At 38.5% G+C, this 18,452-nt stretch overlaps 1 protein-coding gene across 1 annotated transcript in view; it reads left to right on the forward strand.

Annotated features, from left to right (window-relative positions):
• The window catches only part of LOC121367270 (cilia- and flagella-associated protein 54-like), a 117,994-nt gene that overhangs the window by 8,178 nt on the left and 91,364 nt on the right, over positions 1–18,452 (forward strand). The window contains exons 7-17 of the mRNA XM_041491384.1: positions 7,524–7,637; positions 9,031–9,132; positions 10,043–10,244; positions 10,663–10,776; positions 11,366–11,478; positions 12,315–12,507; positions 13,574–13,650; positions 13,986–14,123; positions 14,939–15,077; positions 15,566–15,610; positions 18,161–18,375. Coding sequence (XP_041347318.1) covers positions 7,524–7,637; positions 9,031–9,132; positions 10,043–10,244; positions 10,663–10,776; positions 11,366–11,478; positions 12,315–12,507; positions 13,574–13,650; positions 13,986–14,123; positions 14,939–15,077; positions 15,566–15,610; positions 18,161–18,375 — 1,452 coding nt within the window. The remainder of the gene's footprint in view (positions 1–7,523; positions 7,638–9,030; positions 9,133–10,042; positions 10,245–10,662; positions 10,777–11,365; positions 11,479–12,314; positions 12,508–13,573; positions 13,651–13,985; positions 14,124–14,938; positions 15,078–15,565; positions 15,611–18,160; positions 18,376–18,452) is intronic.

The following is an 18,452-nucleotide window of genomic DNA, read 5'->3' on the forward strand; positions in this document are numbered from 1 at the left end:
ATTTGTAAAACAAAAAAACATAATTGAAGATTATTTATAAGGTTAGTTTGATGATATCTCTGTGTAAGTAGTAGGGGGGTCTGTTGAGCCTCATGTATGCAAATGAGCTAGGTCACGTGACCTGTCCTGCACTCTGATTGGTTAACCTCTAAGGGACGTGGCCTCTTCTGATTGGCTGACCTCTAAGCGTGGGGGCGTGGCCTAATGACGTCACGTTCAGTGCATTGACCTCGGGGTCGTGCAGCTGGCTGACCTTTAAGCGTGGGGACGCTACTTTAATGGGGTTAATGACTTGGACAGCTGTGGGAACCTGACCTCTGTGTCAGGAAACACCGGATGTTGGTAAGATTGATGGGTGTGTTAACCGTCAGGGGTCCTTTGATGCACAGGAAACAGATGGTGCGGAAGTCGTTAATGACCCCTAGAGTGGTGTCGAATGATGGGGTGTTTATTTAACTGTGACAGCCGTTTGATGTACAGGAAACAGATGGTGTGGAAGTCGTTAAGATGGCAAGATGGATTTGACAGGTGTGGGCTGATTAAGGAGAACCAGTCAACGGGGAGTGGAAAATTCCAGAGGAAAAACCCCAGGGGTTTTACCAGATGTCGGGAAAGGTTTGAAACTTGTCGATATACGGCGTTGGCCATGAGTCATTTCAGAACGTGTTCAGACACGTCTTGAGTGGGGGTCTCTGCATAATGAGAAACAGTCAACGGGGGAGTGGAAAATTAAAGAGGAAAATCCCCAAGGTTTTGCCAGATGTCGGGGGAAGGTTTGAAACGTGCCCATGTATGACGTTGGCCATGAGTCACCCCAGAGAGCGTGTTCAGACACGTCTTGACTTCCAGATAGCGTGGGGACGCTACCGTGGGGGCCTATAAAAAACCCATATTCAGGACGCTTGCCATTCGCTCAGCGACACTGCTAGAGAGACGACGTATACCGTTGATGATATTCACGTTCCTGTGTCTGATTGCGCTGTACATGGAAAGAAGAAAATGGCATCGGGATATAACAGAAGCACTAGAGAGGGCATTGTCAAAAAGGAAGAAAACGAAACGAGATGCAAACTAGACCTTGGCGGTAACATCTACGTCATGGCTAAACTGTGGAAGAGGGACATTGCCATTCACGTTCGTCAGTTCGACGAGGACCGTGAAAAACTTTTTCCCACCAAGAAAGGCATTTCCCTGACGATGAAACAGTGGTTAGAACTGGCCACCTTCAAACGAGCATCGAGTGTACCGCAGCATATTGGTGGGAACGTCTACGTCGAGACCATTTACAAAGGTGTGGATATTCGTCAGTGGTGGTATTGTGATCAAGAACTAAAACCTTCCCGTCGAACAGTGGAAAGAGCTCCAGAAATGTTTTGACACTATCTACGACTTTGTGCCTGAACTATGAGACGTCATACCGTGCCACTTACGAGAAGATCATCAAAATCTGACGGGTGCCATAGTGTTCGGAATGCAATCGGAGATATTAGATGTGTCCAGACATGTTCCGTGATGTCACGGGAAAACCCACAGGACGTGTTTAGACATGCTCAGACATTGTGCATTTAAACCTTAGATTTAGAGCTGTTCATCATTCGTCAGTTGACCGTTGTAGAGAGAAGATGTGCGCTCCAGAGATGGCATTGGGATATTCGAGAATGGACAGCAGTAGTAACAGCAGTTGTAGCAGCAGCGGTGACGATGTCTTGGTTTGCAAATGTTCTGCCGAGAGTGGGCCCTGAGCTGTGCACGAATTATTCTTTGGGGTGGGGGGGGGGCATGGACCATACCTATCACACAAAATTTAATCTTTGTGCGCATACGCGAAATTATAGAGAGTATAAATAAAAGGGCAATGGGTAACATCGTCATTTGAGATAGAACCTTCAGAGGCACAACATGTCAGACCAGTACAAGTTGTACGTTCCCGACGCGGACAAGTGGACCCGCTTTTACAAGTTGCAAGCCCAAGGCAAACTTCAACCTCATTTTCCAGTGCAGCGTGGTGGGAAAAGTCAAATGATGTACAGCGTGGATCGATGTTTAGAACTCTACGATCCCACTTGGAAAAAAGAAAAAGAGGAGCAGAACAAGCCCCCGACACCTAAAGTCGTCATGGTCTCCCCAACGCAACAGGTGGTAGAACAAGCCACGGCCGAGCAGAAACGGAAACAAGAACAGAGCGGCGTGGAACAGAAACGACGAGAGCAGACTGGGCAAAAACGGCACAAACATTTCTGAGAAGACTATAAAAGGGGGGGCATGGCAGTTTCAACATCGCCAGTTCACATCGAACACTTCAACAGTCAACATCATGAACCAGTGTCACATTTGCGAGAAAAAAATATGTTTGGACCCACGACCTAACTCGGCACGTACGTAATAAAGATGGACTCTTGGAATCTGAAAATAAGCCGCAGCAGCAGCAGCCCTTAAGATTGTTACATCCGTTCACCATGATCGTGTCGGGACCCACGTCATGTGGAAAAACATTTTTGTTGTACAAACTGCTACGGGATGGTAAAATCCACCCGCCTCCCCAGCACATCATCTGGCTCTACAAACGATGGCAACCTCTCTATGATACGATCAAAATGGTTGCTCGAGTAAAATTTGTTCAAGGCATACCCGAGAATTTGGAAAATGATCGTTATTTGGATCCCAGAGTCAGAAATTTCATCGTGTTGGATGACCTGATGTCTACAGCTGGAAAAGACTCTCGTATCACCGATCTGTTCACGGAAGGAAGTCATCACAGAAACCTCTCGGTGATTGCTATCAACCAGAACCTCTATAGCAGCAAAGACCTGACACAGAGAAGAAACTGTCATTACCTGGCACTGTTCAACAACCCCATCGACAAGCAGCAAGTCCTAACCTTGGCACAGCAGATGTATCCTGGAAATACTCGTCATTTCATGCAATGGTTTGAGGAAGCTACCCACAGGCCCTACGGACATCTCTTGGTGGACTTGAAACCGACCACGCCCAAACATTGGCGCCTTCGACCTAATGGTTTAGAGACGGGGCCGTCCGAATGGTATAAAAGCACGAACGTAACGACGAATGTCTCAGAAGAGTTTCAACCACCGTCGGAGAAAGAGCTCTACGTGCAAATCATGCAAAGGAACGCATTCAAAAGAAAACTACCAGGCATACCCGCCTACGAAAGTGATGACGAAGAAGAAGATGAGGTAGAGCCCTATCTGAAAAAAGTCAAGAGGATGCAGTCTTGCGATACGTGTGGTCTGGTTTTTAAAGACGGGAGTGACTTGCAGCGACATCTACGATTTAAAACATGCAAGGAGGGAAATGAAGAAGAGGAGCCATTGTCCGATCTGGAAAACGAAGGCATACGTCTGATGATCGAGCGTGAATTCGACATCAATCGTGATTATCTCGAAAGCAAGAGGAAACGCTATGAAGAAAAAAACATGTCCCAAGATGCCATCGAAAGAAACATGAAGACTTTACAATGGAAGTTATTTAAAGACACGTACTCTCGCTTCCTGGCTTATATGCATTACTTTGATAAAGGCCCCAATACGAGAAAAATTCTACAGTCTGTGAATCCGAAAAGAGATCTGAGACCTCAGATCCATTCTAAATTAAATCAGTATCGTTCGTGGATCGGCGAATATTTGGACGAACTAGACGGCGATGATACCGATGGTGATGATACTGATGATGAGGACGAAGATGAAGAGAAATGAACACTCATATTATTCACATGTCACCCTTTAGGGCCTCTCGATGTAACCCAATGTGTGTCCATTTTATATATATATATATATATATATATATATATAACATATATAACATGCGAGGTTGTCCGAATGATTTTTGTGTTACAGAAGCACCTGACAACGGCCGAATGCATGGTTCGAACTACCCGATGGGTCGAACAGACTTTGATGCACCGACAGTGTTCGAGCTAATGAGATTCCACTGTATGTAGTTGTCACCCTTAGGGCCTCTCGATGTAACCCAGTGTGTGTCCATTTTATATATATGTGTAGTTGTCGCCCTTAAGGCCTCTCGATGTAACCCAATGTGTGTCCATTTTATATATGTGTAGTTTGTGATTTGTCATTTAGAAATAAAATGGAAAAAACCAAACCATTGCGGTTTTTTTGTGTGTGTGTTTTACTCCATGGCTAGTTTTGTGATTGAATGTCAGTCTCTACCGCTACATTATAGTAGTAAGGGATGTGTGTACAGGACAGCACATACCAAGGCCCTTGGCATAATGCACTGGTTGGCTATAGCCTATTGGACCACCGACGGGGATCGATCCTAGATCGATCACTGTATTTACCCATTTGGTAAAATATAGTCTGTGACATACCAGACATAATACACTGGTTGTCTATAAAGGCTTGTACTCTAGGGAAATACTCGTGTTTCAAATGCAGTTAAAAGATCATAGGTTGCGTTGGAACGTTGAGTTGTAGTCACACGTTCTTTCTTCAAAGCAATGGGCTGGGGTGTTTCACACACACACACACACACACACACACACACACACATTCCTTTCTTTCCGTAACAATTAAGCCGTCTATACATTCCTTTATTAATGTTTGTAATGGGCTGGGTTGTTACGCACATTCCTTTCTTCCCTCTACTGGCCACCGAATAAGTGTATCTGCTTTTTCCACTGTATTTCTTTCTGTCTTTGAAAAATATCGGCTGCTTCGCTAAAAATAACCCGGGAAATTAAACTCGACTTTGTAAGCTTCGGTGTGCGTCGTTAAATAAAGCATTTGCTTGTAGCTTCAGGGGTATCATATTTCAGCCACAGCGTAGTAAGAAAGTAATACTTGGAAGTGACCCGCGTGTGTTTCTCATTACGTATCTATAGCAGACGATATTTCTGTATTTTAAGAGATCTAGCTACACATCTGTCTCAGTGGGAAGTGATTAATGTTGAAATAAAGTTTCAAACTATATGAGGTTATATTTATTTTTCCGTACCTCTATCCCATTAAGGTTTAAACGCGCGCGAGCGCGCACGCCAGTTATCTGTGGCTAAGACAGTGGGGATAATGTAGGGGTGAGAGAGATTATCTGCTCTTATGTTAAATGCCACTACCAACACCCCCGTGTTTGTTATTCTTTAAATGGTATATATCGTTTGAGTATACATTCAGTATTTATTTTATAGTGATAAATATGTAATATTAATGCTTTGTCTGTTTTATTTTTGAAATTACCATCGTCGATCATTGCGAGATATGAAAGACGGTCATATTTCAAAACAAACTAGCAACCTTCTCATTGGCTAATCTTGTTATGAAGTCTCGGGGGCCATCCTCTACGAATGTCTGGCAATACGAAATACTCTATCCCGTTAAGGTTTAAGCACGCCCGCACACACACACCAGCTATCTGTGGATATCTAAGACAGTGGGGGTTGTGTGGTATGTGCTATCCTGTCTGCGGGCTGGTGTAGGACCCCTTGATACTATAATGTATCGGGTTTCGTCTTTATGTTTCAAAAATATCACATATGTTTGACATCCAATAGCCAATGATTAATAAATCAATGTGCTCTAGTGGTGTCGTTAAACTTTTAAAACTTTTAAAACAAAGCTTACTATTTGTATTTATTTCAACTTATTTCCATGCTCATATTTCAATTATGGTTCAAGCACGCTGTCCTGGACACGCGTCAGCCATCTGTGGCTAGTGAAAAGGCTGGGTGATGACCAGTTGATACCTGGATACGAACCCCGGTATCTACCCCAGTCTTAACCACCGACTACAGCAATGATTCGGGCATTTCTTGTGACGTCAGACCCCCACGCTATCTCGAGGTCAAGACGTGTCTGAACACGTTCTGGGATGACTCATGGCCAAAATGAACAGATGTCACAGTTAAATAAGCACCCTGTCATTCGACACCACTCTAGGGGTCATTAACGACTTCCGCACCATCTGTTTCCTGTACATCAAGGTTCCATTAGACCAAATCAATTCCTATTGCGGATAATGTTAACGTTTACTAATAAAACTGATATAAGCAGTGTTTCAACACACCCAGGAAGTACAGCAATAGAAAGTGTGGCACCTCACATCTAATCTAGCTGCAAGAAAATGGGGGGTCATGTATCATTTAAGAGATTTAATTTATGTTTTTAATAGCAACCGTCATTTTTGCTGAAAATTGCAGTTCCATTTTTGGGGGTACCCCGCATTAGTTTCAACCTCTGGTATATACTGCATAACAACTGTATAACAAATAAAAGTGTATTTATTTATTATCAATGGATAATAGTATTTGCACAAATAATCAATGTCACATATTACTACCAATCATACCCACAGCTGCTTTTACTTCTTTGGTACTATGCAACCTCAAAGGACCCCCTACGGTTAACACGCCCATCAATCTGACCAACATCCGGTGTTTATTGACACTTTGTAAGAAATTGTGCTCGCAACGAGCAGAAGAGCGTCCCCATGCTATTTCGAAGTCAAGACGTGTCTGAACACGCTCTCTGGGGTGACTCATGGCCAACGTCGTATATGGGCACGTTTCAAATCTTTCCCCGACATCTGGCAAAACCTTGGGGGTTTTTCCTCTGGAATTTTCCACAACCCGTTGACTGGTTCTCAGTATACAGAGACCCCCACTCAAGACGTGTCTGAACACATTCTGAAATGACTCATGGCCAACACCTTATATGGACACGTTTCAAACCTTTCCCCGACATCTGGTAAAATCCCTGGGGTTTTTCCTCTGGAATTTTCCACTCCCCGTTGACTGGTTCTCCTTAATCAGCCCACACCTGTCAAATCCATCTTGCCATCTTAATGACTTCCACACCATCTGTTTCCTGTTCATCAAACAGCTGTCACAGTTAAATAAGCACCCCATCATTCGACACCACTCTAGGGGTCATTAACGACTTCCATACCATCTGTTTCCTGTGCATCAAAGGACCCCCGACGGTTAACACACCCATCAATCTTACCAACATCCGGTGTTTCCTGACACAGAGGTCAGGTTCTCACAGCTGTCCAAGTCATTAACCCCATTAAAGTAGCGTCCCCACGCTTAAAGGTCAACCAGCTGCACGACCCCGAGGTCAATGCACTGAACGTGACGTCATTAGGCCACGCCCCCACGCTTAGAGGTCAGCCAATCAGAAGAGGCCATGTCCCTTAGAGGTTAACCAATCAGAGTGCAGGACAGGTCATGTGACCTAGCTCATTTGCATACATGAGGCTCAACAGACCCCCCTACTACTTGTGTATACTATAATTACAGTATTTATGCCAAAGTTCCACTTATCTTTGATTTGGAAACATTGGATTTATAATCTCTCTAAATAATTAACCTAAATATGCATACAACAGATGCAGTCATGTATACATTTTATTTGATAGTATTCTACGTGTATATTTACAGTATTTATGCAAAAGTATTATGTTGTATTTATTTCGGTTTTGGAAACAATGGATTTTTGTGAGCTCATGTTTTAAGCAGTTAACCTAAATGCTCATACAACTTTTTTAAGGCGTTTGCCAGACGTGGTCTTCTGAAGATTAATGAACTCAGCAAGCTAGAGAGCATCAGCAGTTCCCATGAAACTCACAACGCCGAGAGCTCGTTCAGACTGTCTGCTGTCAAGGTAAGTTGAGGGCTCACTTCACACAGTGCAGGAAACAATCCACTTGACTGGTTTTAGCATTTTTCATTCAATCGAATGGCCTCATTGGGAAACCAATAAATCTTTTTAACCCCCCATTCCCATCCCCCCCTGCCCTGGAATCGGCCACTAGCGATGACAGAGACTGAATCCTGGGTAGGCGTGCCTGAACCTTTGGGATATGGGCATGTAAAAACAGTTACTAGTAAATCTTTTGAAAACATTAGTGTCTCACTTGCTGAATGCATGGTAATTTTATTGGTATTGTATAAAATAATAGATACTTATAATGAAAATATTAAATGATTTAATGATGCAGATTTCAGGGTGTACCAACATTTAGCCAGTCTTAAAAACAACAGTTATGTTTTAATTTCAACCAGGTCTAATTTTAGTAGAAAAATCACCGGTCTTGAACATATGGAGCATCTTATCAACCATAAATAAAACACAGTAGTAAAACACCACAGAACCCATAAACTACTGAACCAGTGATGAGATATCCATATAGCAGCTGCTTAATCTAGGTGGTTTTCATTTAACGGCTGATAAAATATAATTAAAACTGAGATATTAAAGTTTATTATATACATAGCAATGAAATCTATAGATCTATGGAAACTATAAAAGTGATATCCGGTGAAAAGTCATATTTTTACTGTATTTTAGCTACAGTGAAAATATGGAAATTGTATTTACTTTTTTGTAAAAGTGCCTGATTAAATTATCTCCCTTTGTCTCGTTTCTTCATATTTAAGTTTGATGATTACCAATGCATCTGATCGTATTTGAAAAATTAAAAAATGTAATTTAAACAACTGTACCTATTTAAAAGGGATAGGAAGTGCAATTATGATAAAATATCTAAAACGAATTGAATACGAAGCTAAATAATGATGACACAATGATGTCATTGAGTGTAAGTGTAAAAATTTAACGGCATTTGATTTGTTTTGTTTTTGGAGGATCGCTTTGTCAGGTATGTTTGCACAGCAGTATTATTAAATAGATGTTAACATAGATAATTTTTATTCAAATTTCTTTTTAAAAGTCTATGGTCAAGTAAATTTTCTGGAAAAGTTCCATAGGAAGAAATATATCATGGCGTTACGTGTTTCCGATAGGATAAGCGAAAGATATTACCAAAAAGCGAAAGATATTGTCAAAAATTTGGAAAAATGTATATAATAAATAGACCATTTCATGGTGCTTTTTTCGAATACGATTTTTATGTCAACTTGTTGACTTGTTGACATAAAAATCGTATTCGAAAAAACCCATGAAATAGCCTCTATATATTTCAATTAAGAATAATATTATGGAGTTGCACTAGTGTTGATATACCTGGGACTAAAGTTTGATGTGTGTATTTCAGATGGCCATCATGGTTTACAAGAGGAGTGTGATGGAAACAAGACGGAAGCCAAAAGGTCTTCTCAGACCCAAAACCAGAGCCAACTTGAGAGATGCTATGAATGTAAGACAGACATGTTATCATATCATGCAGCGTTTTATAATAAACTTTTGTTTTATCATTACAATATACAGCCATTCAATTCATCAATGTGTGGTAATAAATATTTCACTTTTAAAGTTTTTTCTTAATGAACATAGTGACAACAGTGTAGTGGGAAATAGCCTAATAGGTCCACTAAAAACCACGAATACCATGACCCATGGTACCTTAGGTGAGTGCACTAGCTCATGTTTATATGCTTGGAAGAGCCTGCAGTTAGCACTACAATTCCTGACTCTTTTTTTTTTCTTTCTTAACTTGACCTCTCAATTATTTGCATTTCAAACTTTAGCAAATAGCAAGAAACAAAATAGCTAACAATGTATGTTCAGACCTCAAAAGCAAAGAAAAGTACAAAATAAAAGTCAGGTGACTGAAACTGGATACTCATGACAGTGAAACATTGTCAATGTTTGTAATGTTAGAAGGTTCAAACCAACTGGATTTGTTTTGGATGGCAAAGGGATGCAAAACGATACGAGGTCAGGTTAAGTATTTATAAAAAAGTCAACTGCTCAAAGTTTGCCTCATTTTCTTTAACATCACTTATATCATTAGTTTTTTTTTTATAATTTAAGATGACAAAAGCCATTATTTAAATAAGTCCAAATTGGACAAAGAATTACATTATGTAATTAATACATATGTAAATATGAACACAACACATATCTTTATTACCATAATAAATTCATCCCCTACCTCTCCTACCTTTTCTTAGGCATTGAAATTGTTTCAATATTATATTTTCTTCAATTAATGACATTACAGAAAAAGATGTCAAGTCGAAACTTCTTATTGTCTCAGCAAGGACAGGTGGTTTTAATCCTACCTGCTAAGATTTCTTGAGCTGCCAAACTTCTAAATTTTTCAGCAACCCTGGCCTCGGACTCCATCTGAGAAGCTGCTGTCTGAAATGTTTGAAGGAAGTGCTGCCCAGTTTCTGGCTATTCTTGAGAGTATACAGGACACAAATCGCAGGATTGTCATCACGTCACCGCCAGCAGCAGACAACGAACCAGAAATACTGGACGTCTTCTGTGAACTGTTCCTGGCAGCTCAAGAAATCTTAGCAGGTAGGATTAAAACCACCTGTCCTTGCTGAGACAATAAGAAGTTTCGACTTGACATCTTTTTCTGTAATGTCATTAATTGAAGAAAATATAATATTGAAACAATTTCAATGCCTAAGAAAAGGTAGGAGAGGTAGGGGATGAATTTATTATGGTAATAAAGATATGTGTTGTGTTCATATTTACATATGTATTAATTACATAATGTAATTCTTTGTCCAATTTGGACTTATTTAAATAATGGCTTTTGTCATCTTAAATTATAAAAAAAAATTGTATTTGTGAAATAAAGTGAGAGGCTTTAACAGAGGCTTTTGACAGTTGGCCAAACCTCTTTTTTCTATGTGATGGTAATAAACATTGATAAACCAACAGCTGAATATATATTGTCTTGTCTTGTTGATTTGTGTTCTGTTTGCAGGTGGAGGCGGACTAAAGGGTGTGGCTACCACTGGTAAACCAATGAGTGTTCTCGGAGGACCACCTCTTGCTGCGGTCACCACAGACAAGGAACTCATGGAGATGGTCACACTTGGTAGGTGTATTCCTGAGATGTATCCACTCTACATTCTATATTATAGTAATGCTGGTGGAGACTGTTTGTAATTCAGTACCAGCTTCAGCTTAGAATCAGTGTGCATAGTTCAATGGGAAGATATCAGGTGACTACACTAACTTTGTGTCAGTAACCTCAGTCATAAAAAAAATAGCCTAGACAGCCGAGGTCTGTGTCCATGCTTGAAATTTAAATTGCTGATCAACATGACATAAATTAGTATGAAATAAATCTAAGTTAACATATTATGGTGGTGAATCTAAAACATGACATAATCACTGATCTTAGTCTTTTTAAATTTGAAATTCAGAGAATAATTATTAGTTGGCAGCAAGTGACAGTTTTCAGTGACTACCACTGCAGCAACGACTTTTCTTGCTTACAATTGTAAAATATACACATTTTCTCAAATAACTGCCTACTTTCTAAGATAATGAACCCACTGGAAATGATTAAGCAGTGTTGCTACCTGTCACGGTCACACATCTTGTCTTTGATAAGTTTGTCTTGGAAAACAGATTGGCAACAGGATTACAGTGTTTATGATATTTCTGTGTTTTGTCTGCAGGTCAAGACGGAGTGTCCCTCAGTGCGGTGGTCCGAGTTGTGAAGTGGGCCTATAACTACGAACAGTGGGACACGTTCGACAGTCTTGTTGAGCCGGTGCTCTCTCAACTGAAGGTTTTTATCATCTTTTATCTCTAAAACAGACTAATAATGTTTCTTTAAAAATGTGTCTCCAGGAGTAATTCATGTGACAACTTTTTTTTTTGTCTTAGTCTTTTTTAAATACCATGGTTATAATTTTCAAAAATGAAATTTTAAAATAAACAGTTTTATCTGTATTAGATAAACAAAATCGCTTTTAAAGGACAAACATTTAAAATGCACATGCCTGTTGAATATGAACTGAGTGTTCGTTAGCAGGCAGCAGACTACTGCTTACTTTGGATGCCTACAATGACACATCTCACTGTGTTTAGTATATGGCGCCACCTAATTTTTCTCAAACAACCTTCTGTGTTTTTTAAAATACTGAAAACTCTGGTTAGATATTTTATTGTAGAAGGAAAGTTTTAAAGTCGTATGGAGTTATGAAGGTCAGAAAGCATGTGAAACAAGAATATATTAACATATTCCTTAAATTATCACTAATTATACCTCATACATAGCCTAATTACAACACAGTATTTAAAATATGAGACAATATAGTTCTGTTAAATAGTTTATTGATTCTTAAAAGCAGGTTTTTTGTTTTTGGTTGTGTGTGAACTTTGTTAAATACGGTATGTAGACCTAGTATAAACCTCCAATAGCAGTACACTGTAATATGATGCAATACTTATACCAATCTGTATGTGCTGGTGTTTAAAAAAGAACTAAAATAGCTTTTTAAGCCTTACAGTATAACCAGTAATTTATTGGAGATTTTACAATGTTCCCTCCCTGTCAATCCCTTATTTATAAATATCCAGTGTAACTACTAATTGCCACTGATTGCTATTTGACTGTTTTAGAGTCAGAATGATGATGTGTTTGTGTGGGACATAAAAGCCTTGGAGCTGCTGTTGGCTCTACAAAAACTGAATGTCAGCAACCGACGGTTCAAACGTCTGGCTAACCAGCCAGATGAGGAAAAGGAGGAAGGAGCTAATCAGGAGCCTACCACACAGGCCAGTCAGATCGGACCCCCTCCTTCAGCTGTGACAGGTCAGTACCCAGTCAGGTCGGACCCCCTCCTTCAACTGTGCCAGGTCAGTACCCCGTCAGGTCGGACCCCCTCCTTCAGCTGTGCCAGGTCAGTACCCAGTCAGGTCGGACCCCCTCTTTCAGCTGTGCCAGGTCAGTACTCAGTCAGGTTGGACCCTCTCTTTCAGCTGTGCCAGGTCAGTACTCAGTCAGGTCGGACCCCCTCCTTCAGCTGTGCCAGGTCAGTACTCAGTCAGGTCTGACCCCCTCCTTCAGCTGTGACAGGTCAGTACTCAGTCAGGTCGGACCCCCTCCTTCAGCTGTGACAGGTCAGTACTCAGTCAGGTCGGACCCCCTCGTTCACTTGTGCCAGGTCAGTACTCAGTCAGGTCGGACCCCCTCCTTCAGCTGTGCCAGGTCAGTACTCAGTCAGATCGTACCCCCTCCTTCAGCTGTGCCAGGTCAGTACTCAGTCAGATCGGACCCCCTCCTTCAGCTGTGCCAGGTCAGTACTCAGTCAGATCGGACCCCCTCCTTCAGCTGTGCCAGGTCAGTACTCAGTCAGATCGGACCCCCTCCTTCAGCTGTGCCAGGTCAGTACTCAGTCAGATCGGACCCCCTCCTTCAGCTGTGCCAGGTCAGTACTCAGTCAGATCGGACCCCCTCCTTCAGCTGTGCCAGGTCAGTACTCAGTCAGATCGGACCCCCTCCTTCAGCTGTGTCAGGTCAGTGGGGGCATCTTCACATGTCGGGATGCAGAATGAAGTTTATTTACAAGGATGTTTATATGTTTGAGACAAATTGATGATGATGATGATGATGATGATGTTTTTTCTAAATAATTTCAGTTTGGTTTGACTTAAGAAGAAAAGTAAAAGTGTTTTGGAAAAAACTAAAAACAAACAATTTGTGTGTGCAATTTAGAAAACAATAGGCTCAGAAATAAATAACTTGTAGTAAATTCCATAGTATTAAAAAAAGCTCCCTGTGGGAAGGACTATAAATAGCTTTTCCTTCATTCCTTTGTTCTTTGGTGTTAATTACTAATTAATCTAGTTAGACTCTTATTTTCTTTGTTTTATTTCAGGCAACTCATCAGTAACAAGTGATGATCTCGTCAATCTGGCGGGAATTCTCATGTCTGTTGTCACCGGACCCTATCTGGTAGGAACAACTATTTCTTTTCAACATTACCTGTCCTCAAACAAGTGCAATCCCCCCCTATGGCTAGTAGTCTGGTCTGAACATCCCAAAAGCCAATGGGATGGCCTAAATTCTTCTACTGTATGCTTCCTCTAGTTCCGGTCACGTGACTCAAGTTTTCTCCATTCTTTTACAATTTATGCATAAAAGATGTCCACAATTATCTACTTGATAATAATAATAACTGTTCTTTATTTTGGCAAGTGGAAAAAACCCGAAAGTTGTGAGATGATTTTTAACATGTATTTTTTTTGGTAGTTGTGATATTTTTCTTTGACTTTTTAAATTATTTGCAGCAAGAGAAGATCGAGATCGACATGATTGTTGATGCTGGTTTGTTTCTGTGGAGCAAATGTAAAGCTGTCTTCCAGAAATACCAGACTGGTTCCGTGGATAATTACCGATATCTCAGCAAGATGGAACACCCGACCAAAGTAACTAGAATTGTAAACTACCATTATCATAGGGGCAGTAAACCAACACATAAATCATATATAAACACATTTAAAATATATTCTGTTAATGATTTGTTTGGCTTTATTTTCATAGAGAATATATTTGCAACTATATGAAAGGGCTGAACATTGTGCTTCAATTTATCTTGTAAGTTTGCACATTGATATGATTCACACCAAGGAACTGCTTTTCAGTGGTGTAACTTTACTTGAGATAATCTCAGCCTTTAGCATATTATTGTAATAAATAATGGATATTTGGCTCTGATCCTAAGGTATTTGATTCATTAGAGACACAAGTGTGTAGGCATTAGAATGGACTGGGTTAAGCAACTTTCATGTGATACATCTAGCATGTTGTAAAAAACAAACAAATAAAAATAAAAAACTTTATGTTGACAAATACATAACATTGTGGTATATGGATGATATTATTAGACTAAAATCTATCTTGAGCTACTGTAGAAACATTACAGTGACCACAAATGTATTGAATATACGGATATTCTTATTCTAATCAATAAAAGTAAATATATTGTAATTATTAGAATTGGAAAAAGGCTATATTGGCAAAAGCATATTATATTTGGTATACACATACCAATTAATGCCAGCTCGACTGTTGCATCAGTGTGTGCGGGTGCATATTTTCAGACTAATGCTAACAGTCGAGTCGGCATTAATCGGAACGTGTGTGCCAAGCATTACAATGACAACGGACTGAAGATAGACCCTTTAAAACAACCGTAATTCATTAGTGTGAGATCTAACTATAACGGTGTTTGTTATTTCAGTGGATCTATCTGCTAGACGCGGTGCACCAGGTCCTGTGTTGGTGTGGTATCAGCAGTGTTGACCCGGGACTGACGGCGGAGGTTGTTATTCGGCTTGCACTCGTGTATGAGAGCAGCTCTCAAGTGGAGGGAATTGATGGTGTGTTGATTTTATCACTTAACATAGAACAAAATAGGTTTGACTGTAACCACATTGTGGGAAATATAAGTCATCTCTATGTTCCATTAGTAAAATCTATAAAGAAACAAACACAATTAAATAATCAGCAAATATTGACCCATTCAGTATTTTATAAATTAAATTAAATTCATAATGAAAAAAAGAATCATGGTTAGCATTAAGATGTACATGTACAGCAATATTATTTAGAATTAAAAAATTGTAAGTAATAAGTGAAAGTATTTTCTTTGGTTTCTGTATGGAACCATTCAACAGTTACTTATCACTTAATCAGGTGCTTTGTTTTTAACCCTGACCCTTATAATGATATTTGATATGTAAATAATATATTCTGTAACCCCTCAAATATTACTCTTTTTTTTTTAATAGGACCAATGATATATATATATTACTTTGATAAAAACTAATGTTTTTACAAAACTTAGGAAGTGTTTATAATTTTTCAGAATTGTGTTGTAGTAAATGTTTAAGATTCTGTGAAGAAAATGTCAGTATGTGTTCTTTTTCTATTGAAACATGTTTTTAGTACTTGTATTTCAACATTTGTTCTGAGTTAAACGTTGAAATATGTTGTTTTTTAATTTACATTATCTTTTATCTGTTCAAAAGTAATGAATATTGTGTTACTCTGTTGTTTTACATGCTTTTAGGGTGGAGGTTCAAATGGATCCCCTAAAATTAGCAGAATATGTAAATTTGTTCCATTTTGAATTCTAAGGAGTATACACACACACCCCCCTCCTCTTTCAAACTGCACCCAAATGTTAAATAAACCTTAATCCAAGATACATAAAAATGGGTTGAAGATAATTCTATATAAAGAAGTCAACACTAAAAATAGTTTAGCTTTTCCACTCAGGAAAATGACAGAACTGTCTATTTCAAGAACCATCATACGGGCATGCATGTGTTTATGTTATCCTTCACAGTGTTTGTTATACTTATTTCTAATATTCATTCAAAAGTATTATTATACAGTTGCTGTTAAATATTGTTGCTTCATTCGGTTGTTCCTGAAAATTAAAAACATTTTTTTTACAATACCTATACACAAAAAAAATACAAAAAAAAAAAAAATATTGTTTGTTCTTTCTGTTATTTACAATGATTTTTTTATTTGTGACCTTTTATGCTTTGTTACAACATTTGTTCTCTTTCTTTCCTTCTTTTTGTTCAACTTTATTCCAAACAAAACACACTTTTGTGAATGAAGGTAAATGTAAAAAGTATAAACTTGATCGTCATACCACACAAGGGACTGAGTTTGGTTTAACCAGTCAAGTTAGTGGTGCCACTACTAGAGCGGGTATGTGACCATGTTTTCACTTGCATGTTGTCATGTCAGGTTTTTCCTTTTTTTAACGATCGTGCTAATTAATCATATGGTTTGAGTCCACCTATATTTCAAAATAGATATATATGCACTCTACATATCATAACAGTAATATGCATATGTTTAAGATTTTAAGAAAATGTATATTCTAACCAGATCAAATGCAGCCTGTTAATATTAAAATAATGTGTCATGTGTAAACTCTAAAAAAGTGGATGAACATTTTCAGCATTAATTTCTTACTTGTAAAAATGCTATGATATACAGTATACATCATTAGTTATGGTAATAGTCAATATTAATTTCTAATTTATAAACATGCAATGATATATAATATTCATCATAAATCTCCAGCATTCACATTGAATGTTTCAGATTTTTAAATAAATGAAATAATTAAATTGAAAGTTCCATGTTTAATTTGTTTAATTTAGATGAGAATGTTTCCATGTTTAAAGTTAAACTGAGAAAAGTAACTTAATTACAACTGAATCCATTCCACGCAGATGGAATGGTAAACAGTTCCTGTAGCACTGTTTTGAACGTGCATGGCACACACAATGCATGTGCAGTGCTATTCATGATTACTTTTCATGTTCATCAAGTAATGCATGGAAATTATCATTAACTATTTAAAAGAATTTCACACATCACTTAAACAAAAAAGTACACTTTTATATGATGTGAGTATTATAAAACGTTATGTGTTACGCAGAGCACCATAATTGCAAAACAGTGGTACCATACCAACTTAATAGTACTGAGTTTATTTGTTTGTTTTTGTGTTCTAACCAATAAACATAGCTAATGTGATCCTGTATATGGAATAGCTAGAGCACATAAACACATTCTTTCTACTAAACTGAGTAGCTTATGTGGCACCAATAAGTTAGTAACTTATGTGGAAATGGATTATTATTATTATTATTATTATTATATAGAGACATTGTTTATTATTACAGTATATGTTTTGTAATGTAAATTAATTGTCATTTATTATTAATTGCCACTGATATGCTTGTTCAAAGAACAAAATAGTTTACATGTGTAGGCCTACCTATGTCGTAGTGTGAGTCCCTTTGACCGTGTATGTATATGTGCCAGAATATGACCTAACCTTGAACTAGGGTACCGTACATACAATGTTTTAAGGTGGTTTTGTGAAATTTAGGGCATCCTGAATCAGAAACTGCATGATGAAACTTTGTCATCATTGAGCTTCTTTTTTTTTTACAGCTATTTCAAACACACCACCCCAGGTTAAAACATTAAATATTTTAGTTAGGTCTGTTGTGTCATGCTATAATGTCCTGTAGTTACAAAGTTATTAGATGACTTCTACTTATTTAGATACTGGTCACACAAGGTCATCACAATGTAAAAGCTATTTTTAAAATGTCATAAATAAATGCTTTAGCCTAAATTGAAAAGAATGTATTCATTATAGAGGATATTTCATGAGTTTTGTCTGTAAGACCTATGACTGATTCTCTATGAATAATATCAACAATTTTGTTAACACTGAATCATGTACAATAAATTCTACTGTTCATATCTCTTTATTTCCATGTTGTGCAGCTATACAAATAAATAAACAATATTTACTCTACAATATGCAAATTAAAAAGGTTTGGGTTTTTTTTGCTAAAATATTTACTTTTTCAATGACAAGAACACTTAAATATATATATATGGAAACATTTTTTAGACGTTCTGTCCGGTTTGAAGGACTCAAAGACATCCCTCACTGACCTGGGCATGAGCAATGAAAATGATCGCCCACACCCAGCCAAGTTTGTAGCCAGGAACCATCTGTTACAAGCAAGAGAAATACTGGAACTTGGGCTCAAGAACGTATCGTTCGCTCGACAAGCTGTGGCTCTGAATGACATCCAGACTGTTGCTGACGTCAGTTGGGTCAAGGTAAACTGTTATCTGTAACCAGACACTCAGTTTTTTTTACTTTCTTAAGATGGCAGTATGTTGCTGGTGTCATTATA

The sequence above is a fragment of the Gigantopelta aegis genome, chromosome 3, assembly GCF_016097555.1.
Source record: "Gigantopelta aegis isolate Gae_Host chromosome 3, Gae_host_genome, whole genome shotgun sequence".
In the NCBI taxonomy this organism is placed as follows: Eukaryota; Metazoa; Mollusca; class Gastropoda; order Neomphalida; family Peltospiridae; genus Gigantopelta; species Gigantopelta aegis.